The sequence below is a fragment of the Eulemur rufifrons genome, chromosome 17 (genome assembly GCF_041146395.1).
Source record: "Eulemur rufifrons isolate Redbay chromosome 17, OSU_ERuf_1, whole genome shotgun sequence".
Taxonomy (NCBI): Eukaryota; Metazoa; Chordata; class Mammalia; order Primates; family Lemuridae; genus Eulemur; species Eulemur rufifrons.
The window spans coordinates 47,747,037-47,769,471 of NC_090999.1; the positions used below are offsets into that span (position 1 = coordinate 47,747,037).

The 22,435-nt window shown below is 38.6% G+C and overlaps 1 protein-coding gene across 1 annotated transcript in view; it reads left to right on the forward strand.

The window, feature by feature from the left end:
- ARHGEF28 (Rho guanine nucleotide exchange factor 28) overlaps nucleotides 1-22,435 on the forward strand; it is a 267,842-nt gene that overhangs the window by 34,114 nt on the left and 211,293 nt on the right. The window contains exon 2 of the mRNA XM_069492767.1: nucleotides 12,723-12,766. Within this exon, the coding sequence (XP_069348868.1) occupies nucleotides 12,734-12,766 (33 nt within the window). The 5' untranslated portion in view covers nucleotides 12,723-12,733. The remainder of the gene's footprint in view (nucleotides 1-12,722; nucleotides 12,767-22,435) is intronic.

A 22,435-nucleotide genomic window follows, 5' to 3' on the forward strand; every position in this document is an offset into this window, starting at 1 on the left:
AAAAGTCTTAACTTGTTTCAGCATCAACTCAAAAGTTCAAAGTCCAGAGTCTCATCTAAATTAGATATGGGTGAGACTTAAGGTATATTCATCCTGAGGCTAATTCTCTCCAGCTGTGAGCCTGTGAAATCAAAACAACTTATATACTTCCAAATTACAATGGTGGGACAGGCATAGAATAGATATTCCCATTCTAAAAGGGAGATATAGGCAAGAAAAGAGGGGTAACTGCTTCTGAGTAAGTCCAAAACCCAACAGGGAAATAACACTAAGTCCTAAAGCTGGAAAATAATCTCTTTTGACTCCATGTCCTACATGTTGGCTACATTAGGATGGGGTTTGGGCCTCTAAAGCTTCAAGCAGCTCTATCCCTGTGGCTTCACTGTGTTCAGCCCACCCAGCAGCTCTCAAAAGTTGGAGTCTCTTGCCTGCAGCTCTCCCAGGCTGGAGTTGTACTCTGGTTGCCTTACAGTTCTGGGGTTTCAGGGACTGCCCCAGTCCTATGGCTTCCCTAGGCATTACTCCAGTGGGGACATTCTGTTGTGGCTCCCCTCCTGTGACAGTCTCTGTGACTGTCTGTGAGACCCTTTAAAATCTAGGTGGAAGCTGCCATGGCCCCACAACTCTTGCATTCTGTGTTCCTGTAGCATTACTACCATGCGGATGCCACCAGGATTTGCTGCTTGCAGCTTCCAAAGTCCCACAGGTGAGCCACACCTGGGGTAACCAAGCAGTGATTGAGGATGGCCCTGGGCAGCACACCCTGAGGTTCCAAGTGTGCCCAGGCCTGTCTTTTGACATATGTCCTTCCTCCAGGCCTTGGCATTGTGGGCCCCTGATGGGAGGGAGTGGCACCAGTAATCTCCAAATTGCCTTCTGGGTCATTCTCCTATTGTCTTGATTAATAGAACCTGACTTCCTTCTATACATATTAATCTCTTGAGCAAACAGTGGATTGGCCACACCCTTAGTGTTCTCTCCCAACTGGCTTTTTTATTCCTTACATGGTCAGGCTGAGAGTTTTCCAAACCTTTCTGTTGTACATTCCTTTTCGTATAAATTTCATCTTTATTTACAAATGAAGGGATTTTTTTTTTTTTGTTTGTTTGTTTTTTTTGTTTTTTTTTTGAGACAGAGTCTCACTCTGCTGTTGCCCAGGCTAGAGTGAGTGCCGTGGCGTCAGCCTAGCTCACAGCAACCTCAAACTCCTGAGCTCAAGCGATCCTCCTGTCTCAGCCTCCCGAGTAGCCGGGACTACAGGCATGCACCACCATGCCCGGCTAATTTTTTCTCTATATATTTTTAGCTGTCCATATAATTTCTTTCTATTTTTAGTAGAGATGGGGGTCTCGCTCTTGCTCAGGCTGGTCTCGAACTCCTGAGCTCAAACGATCCGCCCACCTCGGCCTCCCAGAGTGCTAGGATTACAGGCGTGAGCCACCGCGCCCGGCCTGTTTTTTCCCATAAATTGTATTTCCTACCTTGTTCACTTACTTTATTTTCTAGGGTGGGTCTTAATTTCTTTTGATATTTTTAAAATTCGAATTCATTCTTAAAGGATAAAGCCTTCCTGTCATACAAATTAATCAAAACAACATGTCACAAGCTGTGAAAGAAATTCTAAAAATGTTTTAAGTAACGGCAACATCATTGGAAAATATAAAAGGAAAAAAAGAAAAAGAAAAAAGACCTATGGTAGCTACCACAAAGGAAAGAAAACTAATTAGGATGCATAAATCCTAGCATGAATTTTAAAACTGAAATATTTATTAACATAATTATATATCCACATGTAATGGATATACAGAGATACTTTGTAAACAATACAGAGATACTTTGTATACTCTGCTCAGTTTCCCACAGTGGTAACATTTTACAAAACTATAGCCTTACTATCACAACCAGGATAGACATTGATACATTTTATCCATCTTATTCAGGTTTCCCCAATTTTAATTATATTCTTGTACATGTGTTTTTATTTTATTTTATTTTTTACATTTTTTTAATTTCAGCATATTATGGGGGTACAAAAGTTTAGGTTATGTATATTGCCCATGCCCCCCCCCCCCCCCCCCCCCCCCCCGAGTCAGAGCTTCAGGTGTGTCCATTCCCCAGACAGTGCGGTTCACGTATATCTACAACCACAGCCAAGATACTGAATAGTTCCAAAACCACAAAGATCTCTCGGGTTGCCCTTTTGTAATCACAACCACCTTCCTCTCCCCAGTGCTGTTTCTAACACCTGGCAACCACTAATCTCTCCTCCAATCCTATAATTTTTCATTTCAAAAATGTTATATAATGGAATTATACAGTCTGTAACCTGTGGGATTGGCTTTTATCACTCAGCACAATTTGCTGAAGTTTCATCCATGTTTTTATATGTATCAATAGTTTGCTTCTTTATATTGATAAGTAGTGTACATTGCTGTGGTCTGTCTGTATGCACCAGAGTTTAACCATTACCCTTTTGATGGACATTTGGGCTGATTTTAGTTTTTGCCTATTACAAATAAGACTGCTATGAACAATCGGGTACAGGTTTTTGTGTGAACATAAATTTTTATTTCTCCAGGGGGAAAATGACCTTTAGTGCAATTGCAGGTGGCAGTTGCATGTTTAGTTTTTAAGAAACTACCAAAGTGCTTTCCAGAGTGGCTATATCAGTTTGTATTCCCACCAGCAATGTATGAGTAATCCGGTTTTCCATATCTTCTCAAGCATTTGCTGATTCCACTATTTTTTATTTTAGCCATTATGAATGGTATGTACTAACAGCTCATTGTGATTTTAATTAGCATTTCCCTAATGGCCAATGATGTTGAACATCTTTTCATGTGTTTATTAGCCACCCATATATCCTCTTTGGTGAAATGTTTGTTCATGTCCTTTGTCCATTTTCTAAGTGGATTGTTGGAGAGTTCTTTATGTATTTTAGATACTAGTCCTTTGTTGGATATATGGCTTGCAAATATTTTCTTCCAATCTGTAGCATGTCTTTTCATCCTTCTCACATGGACTTTCACTGAGCAAAAAAATTTGATGTCTAGCATAATTTAAAAAATAGTTCTTATTAGGTTTTTTCAGGTCTAATGAATGGGCCCTTGAGAATCTGATGAAAACTATAAACTCTTGTGGGAAAAATGTCCATGTACACAAAATTTTGCATCTAATTTCATGGAGTTCATGGACTGTAAAAAGTCAATCGATGGACCATATTTTATGAATTCCAGCAATCCCACAAACTACTCCAGTGAGAGTTACCCTTTCCTTATCAAACGAAAAAGTGGGAAACCTCATAGCTTACAAAGTAAGAGCAAGCTTCTTAGGCAGGCCTTACCTAGGGCTTCACTCAAGTGCTCTTTTCTCAGTAATACATTCCTTGACTTCTCTGGGAGACATTGCCAGATTGCTCCTTTACGCTTTTGTAGGTTGAACAGCTACACCACAAAAAACAATCTTTCTTATACTGAACTCAGACTTTTGGGCATCAGCAAATGAGTAAACTTCTGGGCATTCACACCTGTCAGTTATTTCAGTTTTAGCAGCACGACTCTCTTGTCTGTGTGGTGTATTATTTTTCTTGCTCTAACTTTATAAAAATGAGTGGAAAGTAAGAAAATAGAAATGAAATGTTGACAAATAAGCATAAGTCTGCTAAGTCTGATTCCATCATTAGCTGCGCCCAAGCAGAGAGTCGTCAGTATCAGTTGGGCATTCATCGAACTTGATCACGTATTTCATGATAAGGGGAAAAGAGAAGTAAAGCACATGGAGGAAAAGCTGGAATAGATGTTGCTGAACGTTCTGGCTAAAGGGAAATGTGAAATTAGGAGTGTTATTGTTAGCTCTCTGACAGAAGACCCTCGGCCTGTATAAGTCTGCACATTTTCATCACAGATACAGTATATGTGTTTTAAGGATGGATTATTTACAGATGTAGGAGACCAATGGCATTTGCTCCCTCTGGCTCACAAACCTGTTGCTTCAACTTATCAAACTTCCTTGTGTTTACTGAAAAATAACAGTGTCCATGTCTGTGTTCACGCTGACCCTTCATTCCATTTGGAGAACTCTTTTATCTCTTCACGCTTGCCTCACACTATCATGTTCTGCCCTTCCAGTGGTCTTCCTCCTTGTATCCTCCAGCTTCTCGTGGATGTATATGTTAGCATCCCAACCAGACTGGGAGCTCACCAATGAGAGGGGCAACATTCTATATATTTTAATATCCCTCCCAAGACAGCCTGAATGGTGCTTTGCACATAGTAAGTGACAATAAATTGACTTTTGGACATGAAAGAGGGACTTTGGAGATCTATTGCTAATGAGGAAATTGATGCCTTGGTAGGTTGTATCTTGCCCAAGATGCTTGAGTGACGATGGAGCTTTGCGTTGACAATGTACAAGTGAGTGTGACAGGCTTAGCAGAACATTTTGTTAGTAGCTAGCTCATGCTCCTTTTTGTACTTTATAAACATCCTCTAATTTAGGCTGCACCATTTCAGACTGACTGGCTCTCCTCTTTCCTCCCTCCCAACCCCCATTAGTTTGAATTAATGAGATCCTATTGAATAGTTATTGTGGTGTTTTCTTTCTAATCTTCAGACATCTCCCTACTGAGTTTGCCAAATAATTCAACTCTTTCACTTAAAGCTGCTTAGACCTGCATAACTCTAGTCTGAAACAGGTCTGTGGACACCATTGTATATTCAATAATAGGTTTATTTCTACAATGCTCTCTGCTTACCCATTTCCATCATGTTGGCATTGAAGGATTTTACTTCGGCTTGGCCTTACCTCCCAGCTGTTTGCTGTTCATTCCTTCTTCTCCAGTTACTATAGGAGTTATGAAACACAATTGTAATTCTGCATTCCTAGGTTAGTTTGAGGAGCTGTGGCTCAACGTTTCCTTCTAAATGCAGAAGGTTTCAAACCGAGGTGGCAATAGATTTGCCTTAATAGTTGCTACTCTGCCCTTTGAATTTTCAAACTGTAGGGGCACCATTTAGCTCTATAAAATCAATTAAAATTCTATGGAGCTTTACAGTCTGATATTTATTTGATTCCTGTAGATTCCTCCAGGCTGTCTAGTTGAGGCTGAGCAGGGTAGGCCCATTTCACAACCCAATTACTGCTGAATCATTTTGATCAGTCTAATATTGAATGATTCTAGGTGATTTTATTTGAAATAAAAATTCAAATGCCTTAAAAACCCTTTGTATATGCTTAACACATAATAATAATGATAATAAGCGTAGTTGCAGCTAGCATTTCATGAGCGCTTCTGATAGGCATTAAGTGTTCTCTCTTTTTACTCTATCAAATCTCTTAATCCTCACAATACCTTATGAGGTAGGTACTATGACTAGTTCTACTTGACAGATGAGAAACTGGCCCAGAGAGGTGAAAGAGTGGACTTAAAGTCATGCAGTTAGAACCCGGCACAGCTGATATTCAATGTAGCTGGTTCCCAAACCCGTGCTCCTAACCGCAACACCTTTGCTGCCTTTTAGCTAAGCAAGTCACTGTCTTTCAGACCATACGTATGTTACAAAAGGACTTTGTGCTGAGAACATGGGGCAGGGGTCAGACAGGCTGCATTTACATCCTGCTCAGCCACTTCAAGCTGCTCAACCTCATTAAAGTGGCATAACTTTGCTGAGCTTTTCTTTCCTCACATGTCAAATGGGCACAGGAGCATGGAAGGTCCTCTCACCTGAGGATAGTGGGTGTGATACTGTGAAATATATACAGTATTTGGTCTTCTTCCAGTTTTCAGGCATATAATTCCTAAAAAAAAAATCCCTGGAATCCCTCAAGTGATGTCGATTGGTATGCTAATGAGGTGACTGGTAGCTGGGGGTCCCTAGATGGCTTCAGGGTGGGGGCTGGTCACAGAAAAGACCAAGGCAAGATTAGAGGATTAGGACTTTCAGCCCCACCCCTGACCTCCAGGGAGGAGAGAAGGACTGAAAGTTGTATTGATCACCAATGGCCAATGAGGTAATCAGTCATGCCTATGTAATGAGGCTTCCACTAAAAACCCAAAAGGACTGGGTTGCAGGTTCCAAATAGCTGAACTCGTGGAAGTTCCTGCAGGTTGGCACACTCCAAGAGGGCATGGTAGCTCCATACCCCTCCCCACATACCTCACTCTGTGCATCTCTTCATCTATACCCTTTGCAATAATCTGTAATAAACCAGTAAGTGTGTTTTTCCTTGAGTTCTATGAGCCACACTAGCAAATTAATTGAACCCAACTAGGAGGGCATGGGAACTCTGACTTATAGCCAGTTGGTCAGGGCACAGGTAAAACAACCAAGGGCATTCAAGTGGCATCAGAAGTGGGGGACAGTTTTGTGGGACTGAACCCTCAACCTGTGGAGATAGTATGGGAATCGAACTGGGTTGGATTTGTGTCCATGGCAGAACTGATTGCTTGGTTGATGTGGGGTGGGAGGAACCCCACATGTCTGGTGTCAGAGGTGTTGTAGAGTATAGGAGGAGAAACTGTTTTTTCTACCTAGCAGGTGTCAGGGAACATTCCTTAAAGCGAATCTCCTTGAAATGGGGCCAAAATTTCATAGGAAACAGTATTAGAAAAAAGATTTTCCTGGGGTTCTATTTTTTGAAAATGAAACTAAAAGTATGAAAATAAATATATTTACAAAATTTATATTTTGTTTCCTTGGCTAAAAGGGAGCATAGGATCACAGTTAGGAATACAGGCTCTGGAGCAGAATGTGTTTCAGTACCAGCTCTGCCCTCACTATGTAATCTTATGCAAATTATAATGTTCAATTTTGTGCTAATTCTAAGAATGAACAAAAAGTGAATCATGTCTCTGTGTGTGCATGTGTACGGTTAATTGGGGGGAGCATGAATTTTTCTGACAACAGTGATTGCCCACGTAACATCCACGCTGTCACATTTGATTTTTCAGAGCATGATTATGAGGGTCATTTTTATTAGAAATACCCAAGATCTTCTATTTTCTCATGGGGGGGAAGTGCTCTTATTCCTTTAATATTCAAATATTATCTTTGAAGCCACTGTCTTGTCATGATTTTTCTCTTTTTTACTTTTGAATAGGTCTCTGCCACATTCTCATTGACCAACAGCATCATATATAATTTCAGTATTTCTCCAATGATCCTTTTCTTAACAATATGAAAATTTTTATGCTTTTAAGTAGAGTTCTAATTTTATTTTAAATTGATTTGTATTTTATTTACAAAATTTGGTAACCACACCAAGATCTAAGCAAACAAACTACACAAAAATCCACTGGTTATCTAGTGATTAAGAAAAAAACAAATCTGTTTCTCTATGAAGAGGGGATGGCTCCAGCATAGATGCTAGTGTCAGATGGAGTAGAGGGAGGAGGCAGAGAATGAATAGGGATGCAATTGCTGTTTGGGTTTAATTTTATAAGCCATCAGTTCATTGTTTGAATATTTTTATGTTTAGGTAGCTTTTGCTTCTTGGTGTAACCTTGTAATGGCAGGGACTTGGAAAGAAATATTCAGGTAACAAGGACTTCCTATATATTCCTCTCAAGGCTGCTGTGAGGATCATGGTTGTAGACTATATAGCACAGTGCCTGACCATTACTTGTTAATTGTTTTTGCAAAAGGCATGTAAGCATGTTCAAAGACAAAATTAAGGTTGTAAGTTTTATGTTCATTCTGTCTTAGAATGTTTTATTTAGATGCAGAAACAAGAGAGATCCAGAATTTCATAAAGTCAACTGATTTTTTTTTCTATGTAAGTTGAATGGTATATTTATTTTCCTCTTTAACTAAAAATAATTTTTAGTTTACATGGTCTAATACTTTTCTTTAGCGTTAACTAGCAATCAAAGATATTAGGATGTTATGTATTCCTCATAAGTCTAAGATATTATATCTTTTGTATCTTTGTGTTCTTTTAATAACATTGTGGCTGTGTTCTAAGGCCCCAAATTGTTCCCTGGTATCTGCCCAGTAAGACTTTGGAAATACTTTGGCTTGTCTTTCCCAAGAAACATTTTTGGAAAATGTAGTACAATTTTTTTAAAAAGTACTTGAATGTGAAAAATTTAGAAATTGCACATGGAGAACTCAAGCTTCAGGAAATAAAAGGAAGTATGGAGCATGACATTTATGTAACGAAAACCTACACCACGTGAAGAACTTAATCAGTTGGAACTTGCCTAGCAAATACAAACTTGTTTTATTATTAAACTTCATATAAAAGGAGGCACAGCATGGTTTAGCCATGCGACTCAGCAAGTGAGCACAGAACTTACTGCTCTTTACTGTGCAAGAGGAGTCATTGATAGTTTTGAGAAAATCCAAATGAGAATATAAAATTTTAAAATATATTTCAGTTTGAAGTTTGATGGTTTTATCAAGTGTATATTTGCTCCCAATTCTTTTCTCTACAATTCATCTAGGAAATTCTGACAGGAGTTTTAGACAGATTGGGACTGAAGTTGAAAACCCTGGGGACTTCGGTTTTAGTTTATTTTTTTCAAGAAATGAAAAGTGACTTCTCTGAAAAACAAAATAATTACTGCTCAAAATGATTTTTAAATTTCTGTACTGAAAAATGGCAAAAGGTAGAGTCGGTAGGAATGAAATATGAGTTATTAAATACAAGGTGAAACATAAATAACATGTTTTCTAGCCCTTGATGTTTCACCTTTTCGCTGAGATCATGGTATAATCCAAAATTGAGGCAGGCCTTTGGTGCAGTTGGCCTCATATTGACTGAAAAGTGAAAAGTGTGGAGAAACTGGCCCCTCCGTGAGGCTGTGTGGTGTTGGATTTTGCACAGTAGTCCAGCTCACAGGCACCTTCTCAGTATAAATTCAGAACTACACAGGCTCCTGTGAGCTCACCACACTCAACAGGTGGTGCCTAATTCTACTAAGCCTGGAAGAAAACTACTGGATAAGTACGTACAGCCTGACAAGTGCGGAAAAAGGCTTACTTTTTAGGAGCAGATCATAGTGTTGTCATGTGCCCTTATTAAGTTAAAAAAAAATTTAGCATGTATTTTATTTAATGCATTTATTTATAAATCATACTACTGTAACAGTGTTTATTCTAAGACACAAAAATTTTAAAAGCTATGAAGATTAAATATAGTAAAAATTTTCTATTAAAAGTCCTTTTCTCAGCAAAATCATCAATATATAACATGTCAGTGAAAGTAACATCATGTATATGTGCCATTATTTTTGAAAGCCCTGGTTTAATACTTTTAATACTTTGTAACACTTCAGTTTGAATGTCTGGCTCTAATTACTGTTTAACTTGAAATTGGTTTTAAAGTGTAGTAGCTAAAAAAGAGATCTCACTATGACACAGATTCTAATAGAAGAAGAGCATTGTTGGCTGCGCTTATAAATGAGAGGCTTGTGTTTCAGTTCTACACATCCCTTATGCAAAGATTTGTTGCTTAATTTTAGCTATTATAGTAAATAAATCTTCATCTTCGCTGATGTCTATTAGTCCTTCTGCAAACTAATCAGAAGTTGTTGCATTTTAAAAAATATAAAACCCATGAAATACTCCCTTTGAAAGATTTAAAAAATAAGTTAGCTCTTTTTCCAAAAATTTATAGAATACAGATGTGAGGGATTTCCATAGGTGGCAAACTTTAAATTTTTACTACAAAATCACAAAACAATGAAAATGTACAAATACTCTTTCAAAATGTTCTTACTGTGGCATATATATTGATTAATAACCTGTTTCTTTCGAAATGGATTTTCTTTTTCACTTATTAAAATATCACCCCTTTCTTGAAGGAACGGGTTAATTATTTGAACAAATATATATTTATTACTTAAAAAAAATCTATAAACAACCTCTTTTCATCTCAGAAAGCCCAGCAAGTTTATAACACTTTTATTTTTGTAAGAGAAAATTATATAGTATATGTTCGAGTTTGACAACTTTTTAAAGTACTTTGTCACAATATAAGCAACACACTTCAATGTGGCAAAGATTTTCATATTTAATTCCTATCTCATTACAGAAATTGTAAAGATTTGACCATATTGAAGTTCTTATTTCTATAAAATTAACGAGGTTGATTGATTAATGTCCTATAGAACTCTGTGTGATTTTGCTCTCAAGTTCTTTTTGCAGTAACTTACCCATGAATGGCAAAGTGAATGAATCTCCTGTGTGGTGCTTTTTAAAATTCTTATCAGAGCAAATACCTTACCAGTGATTGTACTTAAACAGTTCACCTATAGGATGTTTTTTTTTTAATTAAAGAAATAATTTATTCTTTGGAATATGTCTTTATAGTCTCACCAAAAATGGTGGTTTTGTGTATTTTATTGTCAGACAAAATCTAGCAAACACCACAAGCTGAGTTGTGAGAAACATCTGTACTTTTATCTAGGTGTATAACAAACTTCTTGCACAATTTAATTCATTCCAATAGACTTGTTTCTTAAAATATTCAGGAGTTTTCAACAGTTTTACTCATAAAGGAATGCAATGTAGTTTGTTGCTTTATTTCTCTGTATTATTTCAGCTATTTGTTTTTACTACTGCATTTACTATAGTAATACATTTCTTTTGCTATTTAGTGCAAATCTTGGAAGAGTCTTCTAATTTTATCATCAAGTTAAGGAAATTTTTTAAGAGACTGGAATTGTGTATGGCGTGACTATAAACATAGATGACAAACTGCTAATATCCTGAGGTCATGGCATATGCTCGTGGATAGAAATTCATATTTTAAAAGTCTTCTTGATAATTTAGAATTTTGAGAATATCAACTTGGTGTTCTTGAGTTGGTAATTATTTTCATTTTGTAGTGTGACCTGTGAACAACTCATATTAGGAATGGGAGTCTCGGTTCTGTCATATTCTTGTTGTTAGTATCATTTTTAATCTGAAGTTTCTTTCCCAGACTCTATAAGCTATTGGTTCAGTTTGTAAAGTTAGTTTCATTAAATATTGATGATGATAGTCTATGAGCCTAGGTAAATGGGCCCACATGCACTGCCACAGGGCATAATATTTTGAAAACTAGGGCTGAGAAGGGCCGGATTGTCAAACCTCCACCTCGTAGCACCCTTGGTCATCACCCAGGATGACTCAAGGAATGTAACTTGTGACCCACAAGGGTGCTACTGCCAGGATGTGCGTGAAGTATTAGTAAAACTTAATTTAAATCCTTTTATAAAAATATAAAAATAGAACTTTTCATATTCTCTTTCTTGCCAAGTACATCCTTAGGGATCACTGTACTAAATGTCACAATTCAGGTTGCCATATGCCTGTCTTCTTAGGAGATGTCCCCAAAGTACTGCAGTGGGGCTGTGGCCTGGGAACCAGAGCCTGGCTGGGCCTGATGAGTAGGTCCCCAGCCTCAGGCGTAGAGGGGGAGGGGCTAAAGGTGAGGGGGCCCTTGAGTCTCTTTGTTTGTCCCATTCAGAATTCTTAGGCATCTGCTCTTCACTGTCTTCCCATCTTTAGCTTTCATTTGTTCACTTGGGAGCTCTTTGAGGGCTGGACCACTTTCTGGTCATCTTTGTGTAATGCCTGGCTCATGGTTGGTATGCAATGAGTGATGCTGGGTCTTTTATTTATTTATTTATTTATTTATTTATTGAGACAGGGTCTTGCTCTGTTATCTGGGCTAGAGTGCAGTGGTGTCATCATAGCTCACTGCAACCTCCAGCTACTGGGCTCAAGTGATCCTCTTGCCTCAGCTTCCCAAGTAGTTGGGACTACAGATGCGCACCACTATGCCCAGCTAACTTTTACAACTTTTTTATAGAGACAGGACCTCACTCTTGCTCAGGCTGGTCTCAAACTCCTGACCTCAAGCAATCCTCCTGCCTTGGCCTCCCGAAGTGCTAGAATTACAGGCATGAGCCACTGTGCCTGGCTATTTTTCATTTTTAATTGTGGAAAAATATACATAAAATTTACCATCTTAACCATTTTTAAGTGTACAGATCAGTAATGTTAAGTCCATTCACATGGTTGTGAAACCATCACCACCGTCCATCTCTAGGACACTTTCATCTCGCAGAGCTGAAACTCTATCCAATAAACAGTAAGTCCCCACCCCCGTCTTCCCCACCCCGGCAGCCACCATTCTACTTTCTGCTTCTGTGAGTTTGACTACTTTAGATTCCTCATATAACTGGAATCATACAGTATTTGTCCTTTCTGTCTGGCTTATTTCACTTAGGATAATGTTGTCAAAGGTTATCCATGTTGCAGCATGTGTCAGAATTTTACTCTTTTAAAGGCTGAATAATATTCCATTCCATGTATGTACCACATTTTGATTATCTATTCATCCATCGATGAACGTTTGGGTTGTTTCCCCCTTTTGGCTATTGTGAATAATGCTGCTATGAACTTGGGTGTACAGATACCTGTTTGAGTACCTCATTTTAATTCTTTTGGGTATAAATGTGGACGTAGAATTGTTGAATCATATGGTAATTCTATGTTTAATTTTTTGAGGGTTCATCACACTGTTTTTCTGGGGGAGGGTATTTTATGTAAATAGCATCTCATTTCTTTATTTTATAATTTTGTCTGTGCAGTTTTCCTATCTAATCAGAGATTACTCCTTGACCCCTATCTCCACAATGCTGATAATGTCAGGGTGGGATGCAGAGCTCTGCTGGTGTGTTACTTGGGGACTCCTGCAGTAACTGCCCTTGTTTATTATTTTCGTTGCAGATGCGGAAGCCATGGAGTTGAGCTGCAGCGAAGTACCTCTTTATGTAAGTTGCTAAGTGTTGGGCTTCAGGTCCAAGTGGCCCTTTCTTAACTCGGTACCATGTGACTGGAGTGGGAAGAAATGTTTTGCTTGCAATTGAGTCAAGGCTTTTTAAGGACAGCACACTGAGTATAACTGTTTAGTTCAAGTATTTGCATGGAGCCTTTTAAAAAACTGGTTGGCTCCTGTTTTCAAAGTCTGGGTTTTAATTATGTTTCCTTCAGTCATTTTTTTAACTGTTTAATTTCTGGACTCAGAAACACTCAGTTCACTCATCTGAGTTATTTTTGAACATATGATAATATCCTGGTAATAGTAAAGAATTTTTCTGTGTGTCTTTTGGGGGGAAGTTTTGGTGATAATTGTTTTGGCTAAAAGTATGAAGTGGGACTTCAAGGGGATAGTTCTGGAACATATACAGAAGTGGGGAGAGATTGGGGGACAGAAATGCCCAAAGAGATGCCTAGTCAGATAGGCCTTCTGGGTTGAGGGAGGATTCTGTTTCTCAGTTCTGGTTGTAACTGCACACATAAAATGGCAGCTGGCTTCATCTTTCTTCCTGCCTTCTGATTTCAGGCAAAACTTCCTTCCCAAGGAAGGAACTGTGTTGGTGGGAGATGGGCCTGGCCAGGTGGGCATGGATGAGTAAGGGAATTGCAGTTTACAATGGAAATATCAAGGAACTGGAACAAATTTAATCAGAATCCTCAATGGATGAAAATACATTCATCTACTTCCCACACTTCACTACTCAGCCAGAGTGCCTACTCTCCCTCCCCACCTCCCTCCCACACAGTACACATACTACTTTATTCTCTGGAGGAAGACAAAATCATAAAATAAATGGGCTTCAGAATAAAAAAAAAGCTGCCTCTTGGGTTACTCAATGGTCTATGGTGTTCTCTCTAGGTTGTGATTTGCAGGCTATAAAATGTGTCTGTAGACAGTTGGGCTCAGCCCAGCCATAATTAAAGATAAAAAAAGACTGGTCCAAGGCTAAATTTCAAAGTACTCCTAAGTCTTACTGTTGTTTTTTTGTGCCTTTCTCCTCCTTAGCTATACTCCTACAATCCTGTTCCCCTTCCTCCAAACATACAGACAAATCCACCAACTCAATCATGATAGAAAACCTTGCAGTTGACAGCGTGCTAGTTGTAGCTATTTTGAACACAGACCTACTAGATTATGACTAGACTAGGGGAAGAGCCAACATGCACTGCTTAAGGAGAGAAGAGATTTAAATGAACCAAATAAAAGCAAAAAAAGTTTTTCTAATTATTAAAAAATATACTGATAAGAGTAAAATGGAAAGTACAGAAACATGTTAAGAAAAATAAATCACAATCTCAGCCTCAAAGAAAATGTTACTATATTAAAATATTAATATTTTATCAATTGTAAGGTATATATTTTTTCTCATTTTAGCATCTCTGAAATTGAGATGCTCTTACATTCACTGTGCATCTTTGCATATGTCATTACCTATACATGTGTGACTTTGTTCAGAGTGGTTCATATTTTCATATCAGTTTACTTGTATGCCTCAATCGTACTACATAAATTAATTGCTTTCAAAATTATTTCACTGTGATTTGGCATTAAAAGGCCAAGTTACTGTGTACAAAGAAAGTCATGAAAACAGCAGCATGATACATGAAAAAAATCTATGTATATGCCAAGCGTGGTGGCTCATACCTGTAATCCTCGCACTTTGGGAAGCTGAGGTGGAGGATCCCTTGAGGCCAGAAGTTCAAGATCAGCCTGTGCAACATAGTGAGACCTCATCTCTACAAAAAAACTTAAAAAAAATAGCCGAGTATGGTGGTGCATGCCTACAGTCCCAACTACGTGGGAGGCTGAGGCAGGAGGATCCCTTGACCCTAGGAGTTTAAGGAGGCAGTGAGCTATGATCATGCCACTGTACTCCAGCCTGAATGACAGTGAGACCTTATCTTAAAAAAAAATCTCTACATAAATGAATTTAGAAGTCATCTTTTGATAAGTATAAAATAAAATTCTAGGTAAATAAACATTACATCATAATTGTCATTTGTTTCTTTTTTAGTGGAATATAAAATACATATTATAAGTGATGGTATTTTAGCCAAAATACATTAAATATATTTAATGTAACTGACTCTTACTATATATGGGTTGTGTCTTATTTTTTTCACTTAACATTTTTTGTCGATATTATAACGTACTGACTTATTCTAATCTGGCCATTTGGCCTCTCCAGTAAGAGGTCAGTAGGGATGTATTATAATGAAAACAAGTCTTAATCCAAATTCTACCAAATGAGTGATATGCATACAGAGCAGACACAAAAGCTATACTGCAACTTGTTTCTGTATCTTGTATCTCTCTGCCCTTCTATCATTAGAGGTTTGATAAATATGTGCTTCTAGTTTCTCCCAGTTTCCTATATTTTGGTTTATAAACCCTTAATATTTTCTCTTATTCATGTATGTGTTATATTTTGTATGCTTATTTATTATAAAAATTAGAAATGTGTAAAGAAAAAATTGAAACTATCATGAATTAACATGCACTGTTGACATTTTAATATATATTCTTCCAGAGGTTTATCTGTGTCTGTGTTAAGTTCTATCAAGGGTCGTTTGGTGTTTACTTAGATGATATTGTGTTTCTCATTTGACTGATTGTGATGTATTAGATCTCTTACTTTGGTGCGTTTATGTGTGTACTTCTTAGTTGTTATAACTGGTTCTTTTGGAAAAATAAAGTAAAATAACTCTAGCAAGTGTATAAGTAAGATACTCTCCCCCTAATAGGAAGCTGTGAACAGTTCATAACATATTGGGATACTATATTAAAATTATAAAATAATACTATGCATATTTGTATGCTAATGTCCTAGAAAAAAAATCTCATTACAACAGGCTTTTAAAAATATATAAATTAACAAGATTTATCTCAAGGAGAATTAGGTTACATAAATGGAGCAATGATCAGGAAAGAAAAAAATTAACTGAAATTATTCCCCAACTTCTACCCACCTTCTCAAAAAAAAAAAAAGGAAAGGGCACCTCATTCAGAGGCTGAGGGATCTCCTAAGTTGATTGTTTAGTCCTTTGATTTTAACCTGTTTTGACTGAATTCTTGTAACCTTCTTATAGTTAAAATGCCTCTTTGTCTCTATTTTTTTGGTCACCACAGAAAATGCTTCCTAAAGATGATAGAGATGTTTTTATACCTATAGAAAATCTATGGATGCAAATCTTTATTTTCCATGCATTTTATTTGGATTCATGAAGAAAACTTTAAATTTTATTTTTAAAGATTTCTTCTTTTGTGTCTTCCACTGTTGTTTTCCCTTTCTAGAACAACTAATATTCAAGGGTCATTTTGCCTTTTTTTGGGGGGTGTTGAATTTTGGATGCATGTTTTTATTTCTGTTAAGTTTTTTGTAGTGTCAAGTTTTTTTTTTTTCCTGCTTGCCAGCAGACTTTTAGATTCTATTACTTTTAGTTTCTATGCAGCATTTTCAAATCTTGGCCTTCTTGTTCCCACATAATTTTATAAAGGTAATCTTCTATATTTTATTGTGAGCACAAAGCAAGAATTTAATTTTTTTTTTCTGTACTTCCCCAGCAGTGTGTTTCAGAAGGAGGTACAGTCTTGCTTATCTTTAGGAAGGAGACTCTTATCTTCATCTTGGGGAAGCAGGGATATTACTGAACTCAGCCACAGACTCAGTCCAATTTTTAAAATAAACCATGGTGGCCCACTGAGTTGCCACTGCAGGAGAAGAGAAACAGTGCTCCATAATAAGATCAGAGAAGAAGCAGGAGTTGGCAAGACTAGCAAACAACAGCTTTATAATATCGATTTGCAGAACTTAGGGATATGAACATTGCAAATCCAATTTTTAGCTCTGAGCAGCTTCCTGCATTTGTGCTTGAGGGAACACTGAAGGAACAGCTCTGGGCTGTTTGTGCCCAGTAGAAAAAATAGCAGAGGCTTACAGTCTGGCATGAGGTCTAGGCTTCATTTTTAGATTGAATGGTAAAATGGTATTAAGAGGTGTTTTAAGCTAGCAAAGAGTTGTGGTGGTGAAGCTAATGAGAAGTGTAAAAGCCTGGAAAAGTGTAACCATTAGAATCAGTGTAACCAATCTAAGATGTTTATTTTTTTGGCTTAAAACTCCTTGATACCACTCTGGAATAAGTCCTGTCCTGAAAGTCATAAAGTTATTTTTATTTTGTTTGCTTTCTGCTTATTGCTTTTAGTCTTATTTTTATTATTTTCTAGTTTCTACATAAAAAGAGATAGGAAGCAATGCAAGGACAGCTTAAGAGGAGAGATTTTGCTTACTAGGTATTTAATTGAATTTTGAGAGAGTAAGAGATTTTGCATTTACAAGCCAACTGTGTGTTTTTATTGATGAATGTGTTTTGATTACTTTTTATATTGTTTTTTCCTAAATTTTTGTGAATCAAAGAGGGTTATGAAACAAATTCATGTTCCACTTACTGATTTATTTTTTTAATCCAAGAACTTCCTTTTTTACACTAATCATGTTTTTATTTTTACATATAAGGTATAATTAATGTTGGCCTTTCTAAAATATCAGTCTAGCACTATGACTAAAACAGAAAAGCTCTTCCTTGAGAAATTGTTGGTTCCAAAGTTTTTTCCCTTTTTTCTCAATAAAAACAGCTTCATTTTAAGTAATTCTTTAAATAACACTTGTTCATTATAAAGAATATAATAATAAATGAAATTATAAAGAAGAAAGTGAAGATCATTTGAAATTCTACTTCTGAGAGAAATTCATTAGTATTTTGGTGACTGTCCTTTCAAGAATTTGTTTTTGCAAATGTACACACACGCACACACACACACAGACAATGTTCCATAAATGTAACCCCCATTTTATACTCTTCTTCCTAGACTCCGAGGTAGCTCTTTGCGTTACCCACTTTACCTTCTGCAGTGGTTCTCAGCAGCATCCGCATCCCTGGGAACTTGCTAGAAATGCAAATTCTCAGGCCTCCTGAATCAGACACTGTGTGGGTGGGGCCCAGCAATCTGTGTTTTAACAAAACCTTCAAGTGATTCTGATGTGTGTTAAAGTTTGAGAACCACCGACTTAGTGCAAACACTTCTATGCTTTTCTTTACTTTATGCTTTTACATATACAAGCTTTAATAGAATACTTTTTAAAAGCCTGGATCATATTACGTGGGGCTTTTGTATCTTTTCCAACTCAGCAGTGCTTTGTAGAAACTCCTCCAAGTCATCAGGCATACTCTAATTCATTCTTTTTAATGAATGGGTGTGGGTCAAGCCCTTCCCAGTTGAAGGGCATTCACTCTGTTTTAGTGAATTCACCAGCCATCCTTGTCCCTATGTCCTTATACGTCGCTACTTTCATCTCTATGGGATAGATTCCTAGGAGTGAAATTGCTGGATGAAGTGTGTTCACATTTAAAATTTTAATGGATTGCTTTGCAAATGAGATGTAATAATGCACATTTTATTTAGCAACTTTCAGAAATATTTAATGTCTATTTAGTTTTAATAACGGATAATTATGAAATTAGAGATGTTCTCATTTTCATCGTGCAAAGAAAGGTAGTGTGTTAAATTTTGTACATTGATTAAGTTTACAAAAGGTTAAAAATATTCACTTGCTTGTTTTAATCTTCCTATTTTGCCATTTCTCAAATTCTGGCTAATATGAGCATCCAATCTGTGGAGATTTTTATAACATGTGCAGAGGGTGCCTATGTGAGCCTGTGCATGTGGGCTCTTGCTCTCTTCCACCCTTCCGACATATTGTGCAGACGTGTCAATCATAGCAACTGACTAAGAATAATCATTTCTTTCTCTGGAGGCTGCAAATTGTATAACTGTTTGGGCAGTGAAGTTTTTGCTTCAGTAGCTCGTCGCCAGCTGGATCTAATCTGCTTCCCTAGTCCCTTAGCATTTTATGTTTATATTATTCTTTTATTCTGAGTCACAGCCTCCTGCTGTGTTTGATCCCAAGTGTGTTGGCTGCTGCTGGGCTCACGGCGTGTGAGCTGAGGGTGTAATCTCAAGTGCAGAGACCTGACCCACGCTTCAGGTAGCCCAGCTAAGCTCTCTCGTCTTCAGCCTTCTCTAATTTCTGGGTCTTGGTGTGTCAGCCTTGAATACTTGTTGGAGCATACTCCTCTTGGATCCAGCCTTCCAGAGGGGGAGACCCGGAGGACAGGTCCCAAGCTGTCTGGGTGGATTCTTTGAGTCCCAGGGCTGCTTTCTAGCCCAGGAAGCAGCTTCCTATCGAGGCAGTAAGCGACTTGGTGGCTTTGTTCTGTGCTCACCTGGTAGATGCCTCCTTCCGGATTCCCACAGATTCCCTCTGGCTTCTGGTTCCTGTTGAAGGAAATCCTGTCCTCCAGACACTGTCCTTCTTCCTTGGTGGCTCTGCAGCCCCCAGGGGCCACCCGCGACTGGCCTTTCTCGCCCCTCAACTCGGAATGTTAGTCTGTGAAGGCACCTCAGGGACCTTTTCCTGGCCACTCCTATGAGGGAGAGTGACGTACTTGACTCAGTTAATTCAGCTGGTTTGACACTCCGGATTTTTAAATGTTATATTAGAATCATAAAATAATTGTTGTGTTCAGAAAGTTTGTTAGTGGGAGATGCCACAGTAAGCCTGGGGTTCCCCCCTTCACCGTGATCTCCTTGCTGCTGTCACCACGTCTCAGTTCTCTCATGGGCCGGGTACTCAGGGACGACATTTTGTCCTCGTTTGCCCTGCAGTTGCCCCTGAGCTTCTGCCATGAAGAATGGTGCCATTTCCCGGACCTTAAAGTGTCTCACTTTTTGCACTTCTTTTTTTCTGTCCCACTAGAGGATGCTGCTGGTAACTAAGTCTAGGCAAGCTCTGACCTTCTAAAGCTCCTTTGCTCACAAAAGCCAGGCCCAATAATTGGTGGTCATTTGTTCCATTGAGCTCCCCAGCTCAAGTTAACAGAAATTTCATTGGCTCAGATGTTGGAGGGTGTCGGTGGGGGTGTCGTTTGACATATATCAGTACAGCTCATTCTAGCTTAGCAAGCAGAATCAGGAAGGGCTTTTGCCTGACATCAACTTCTAGATCACACATTTACTTTATGCAAATTTGTTTTTAGCAAGTTATATTAACATTACCTGTGTCTTGACTTAAACATAGTAGTATGTGCATCTCAACTGATTGTCACTCATTGGGTGGTTTCTTGTCATTTAAGCTGTGCTCACTGAGGTCAGCTCGCTCTCTCTGCTGGCTCTTGTTTTCTACTAACTCCATTCAACCTTTTCCTACCCTCTCTGCTTGGCCTTGCTTTTATCTCGTTGCCTTTTCTCCTGTTTTCCTTCTGAGGGGCAAACAAATTCCAAAGCAGCATTTTCTAGTCATAGAGCAAAGAGGACCATGGTAACTATTCTTCCCTGCCTGGCCAGCAGCCACAGATGGTAATTTCTGTAAAGCGCTGAGCTCCTCAGCGGCCCCGAGAGATGGCTTGCAGACTTGAGCAAAACCTTTGACTTAGAAACATTATGTAAATCGTCCATTAGCTTCACCCCGTCCAGATTCTACAAGAACCAGTGTCCTTTCCTCTCAGCACAGTGGCTCTTTATCATGTTCGCCCCTCTGCTGTCACTGTGGTGGATGCCACAGTAAGGTATAGGTGAGGTGTCTTTTGAAATATATCCGTACAGCTGATAGGTGATAGGCCTGAAGGTGAGACGCACAACCACAGGAAACTGCAGGAAGAGTTAGTCCCAGCACCTGTCTTTGAAGGAATTTCTTTGCAGGTATGGGCTTGAGGGCCATGGGTAAATAAGTATCAAGTGTTCTTAAAGTCTGATATTGTCTCACTTCCTATATTTCAGTGACAGCTCTCACAATTTTGAGTAATGTGCAGCCTGTATTTTTAATAAAGAACTTGAAGTAACTGACATTTTTGTTCTATTTGGTTTTTAAAAATGTGTTCCCATCTAAGCAAGGATTTTAGGCATGACAGATATGGGTCAGGGTTTTTCTCTGGGAGAACCCTCAGTAGGAAAAATAAGATGTGATCCAATTAGAATGTTTTATTTACATATTCTAGAAAGGCAGCCTTTACTGAAGGTGTGAATACAGCGATATTGCCTTTCAACAATTCCTCCCTCTCACTTCTGAGGGTGTGCATGTTTTAAATAAGTGTCTCTAGCTCCTGCCTCCTTTTCCTCTCCATAACTTGACATAGTCTGGCTTTAAACCTACTGTTGTTACCAAAACTGATCTTATGAAGGTCATGCTAATTTTGCTGTTGCTTAACCTAGGCTGTACTTTTTTTAAGTTCCCATTTAGTGTCATGCACTGTAATAGAGAATGAAAAATAAGGCCCAGATCCCTGCTCTCCCAAGTGGGGAACAGACAATAAGTAGGTGAACAAATTAAAAAATAAGAGTTTCAGGTGGTGGTATGTATTAGGACAGTACAACTCTATGATTTGGTAGAGAATGGTGTGTGTGTGTGTGTGTGTGTGTGTGTGACTATTCTCTCCAGGATTCCCTGGAGAGGTTCTAGCAGAGGGATCAGAGAGCACAAAGGCCCTGCAGTGGAAAGGAACTTCATACATTTGAGGGACAAGAAAAGGCCAGTGAGGCTGGTGCTCTGGGAGGGAGAGGAGAGGAGACAGGTCGGAGGCGGGTGGGGCTGGGTCCAGCCATGAGAAATTGGCAGGGGAGTTGTGTGATTTTATTTATATTTAAAGAGTGTACTTTTCGTGTCCATGAACTCTGCTGGTTCTCCTTCAAGTTACCTCTCTGTCTATTGTACTTTCTTCTCCTCATTTAGGTGGGGTTTTCCCAGGGCCACTCCTTTCTCCTCTCTGGGCGAGCTCATCTATTCTGGGTACTTAAACCACGACTCCTCCCAGAAGGCTCCCACGCGTGGGCCCTCTTGTCCTGACCTCTACCCAGGCCTCATCTTTTACTTCCTGCTGGCCTGTTTGCTATTACCACTCAGTTATCCAGCCTTGACTTCAAATCCAGACAGTTATATTTTTTAAAAAAGCTTTTCAAGTTCTCTTCTAAGCAACCCCTCTTTCCAACTTCCTGATTTGTATTCCCATACTGCCGTTCTCCCAGACGTCCCACTATAAGTCTGAGTTTTTATAATTCCTTTGTCCTTTTTCCTCTGTAGTTGGTCAGTCATCGAAGCCAGCTGATGATCATGGCTGTGCCTTTTCTCTCCTCTGCCACTGTCCTAAGTCACCTTTGGACTCTTGCCTTTAGCTGCTTCACAGTTGCCATTTTTTTTTGGACTTTGTGAATACTTTATTCTTCTTGAATATTGATTATTTCCCTGCATTCATTTCTCAATTTGCAGCCATATCATTTCTCTGTTCTAATCAGACAAGTCCTCTTTCTAACCTAGAGGGCTTTCTTCACTCTCTTATTTCTAGAACTTTGCCCAAACTGTTCTAATTCTATATGTATAACTATCCCTAAGGTAGGAATGGGATATAATGTTGTATCTAGGTTATGACCCTGGACAGCCATGTATTTGGTATCTTCTGGCAGTTTTCTAATGCTTGTTTCCACTGTATTGGTTAGGTTAGCATTTGGAAGCTGCTTCCTATCTCTTGGGTACCTTAGCAGCAGTCAGAATATTTCGCCACTCCTAGTGCCTTGG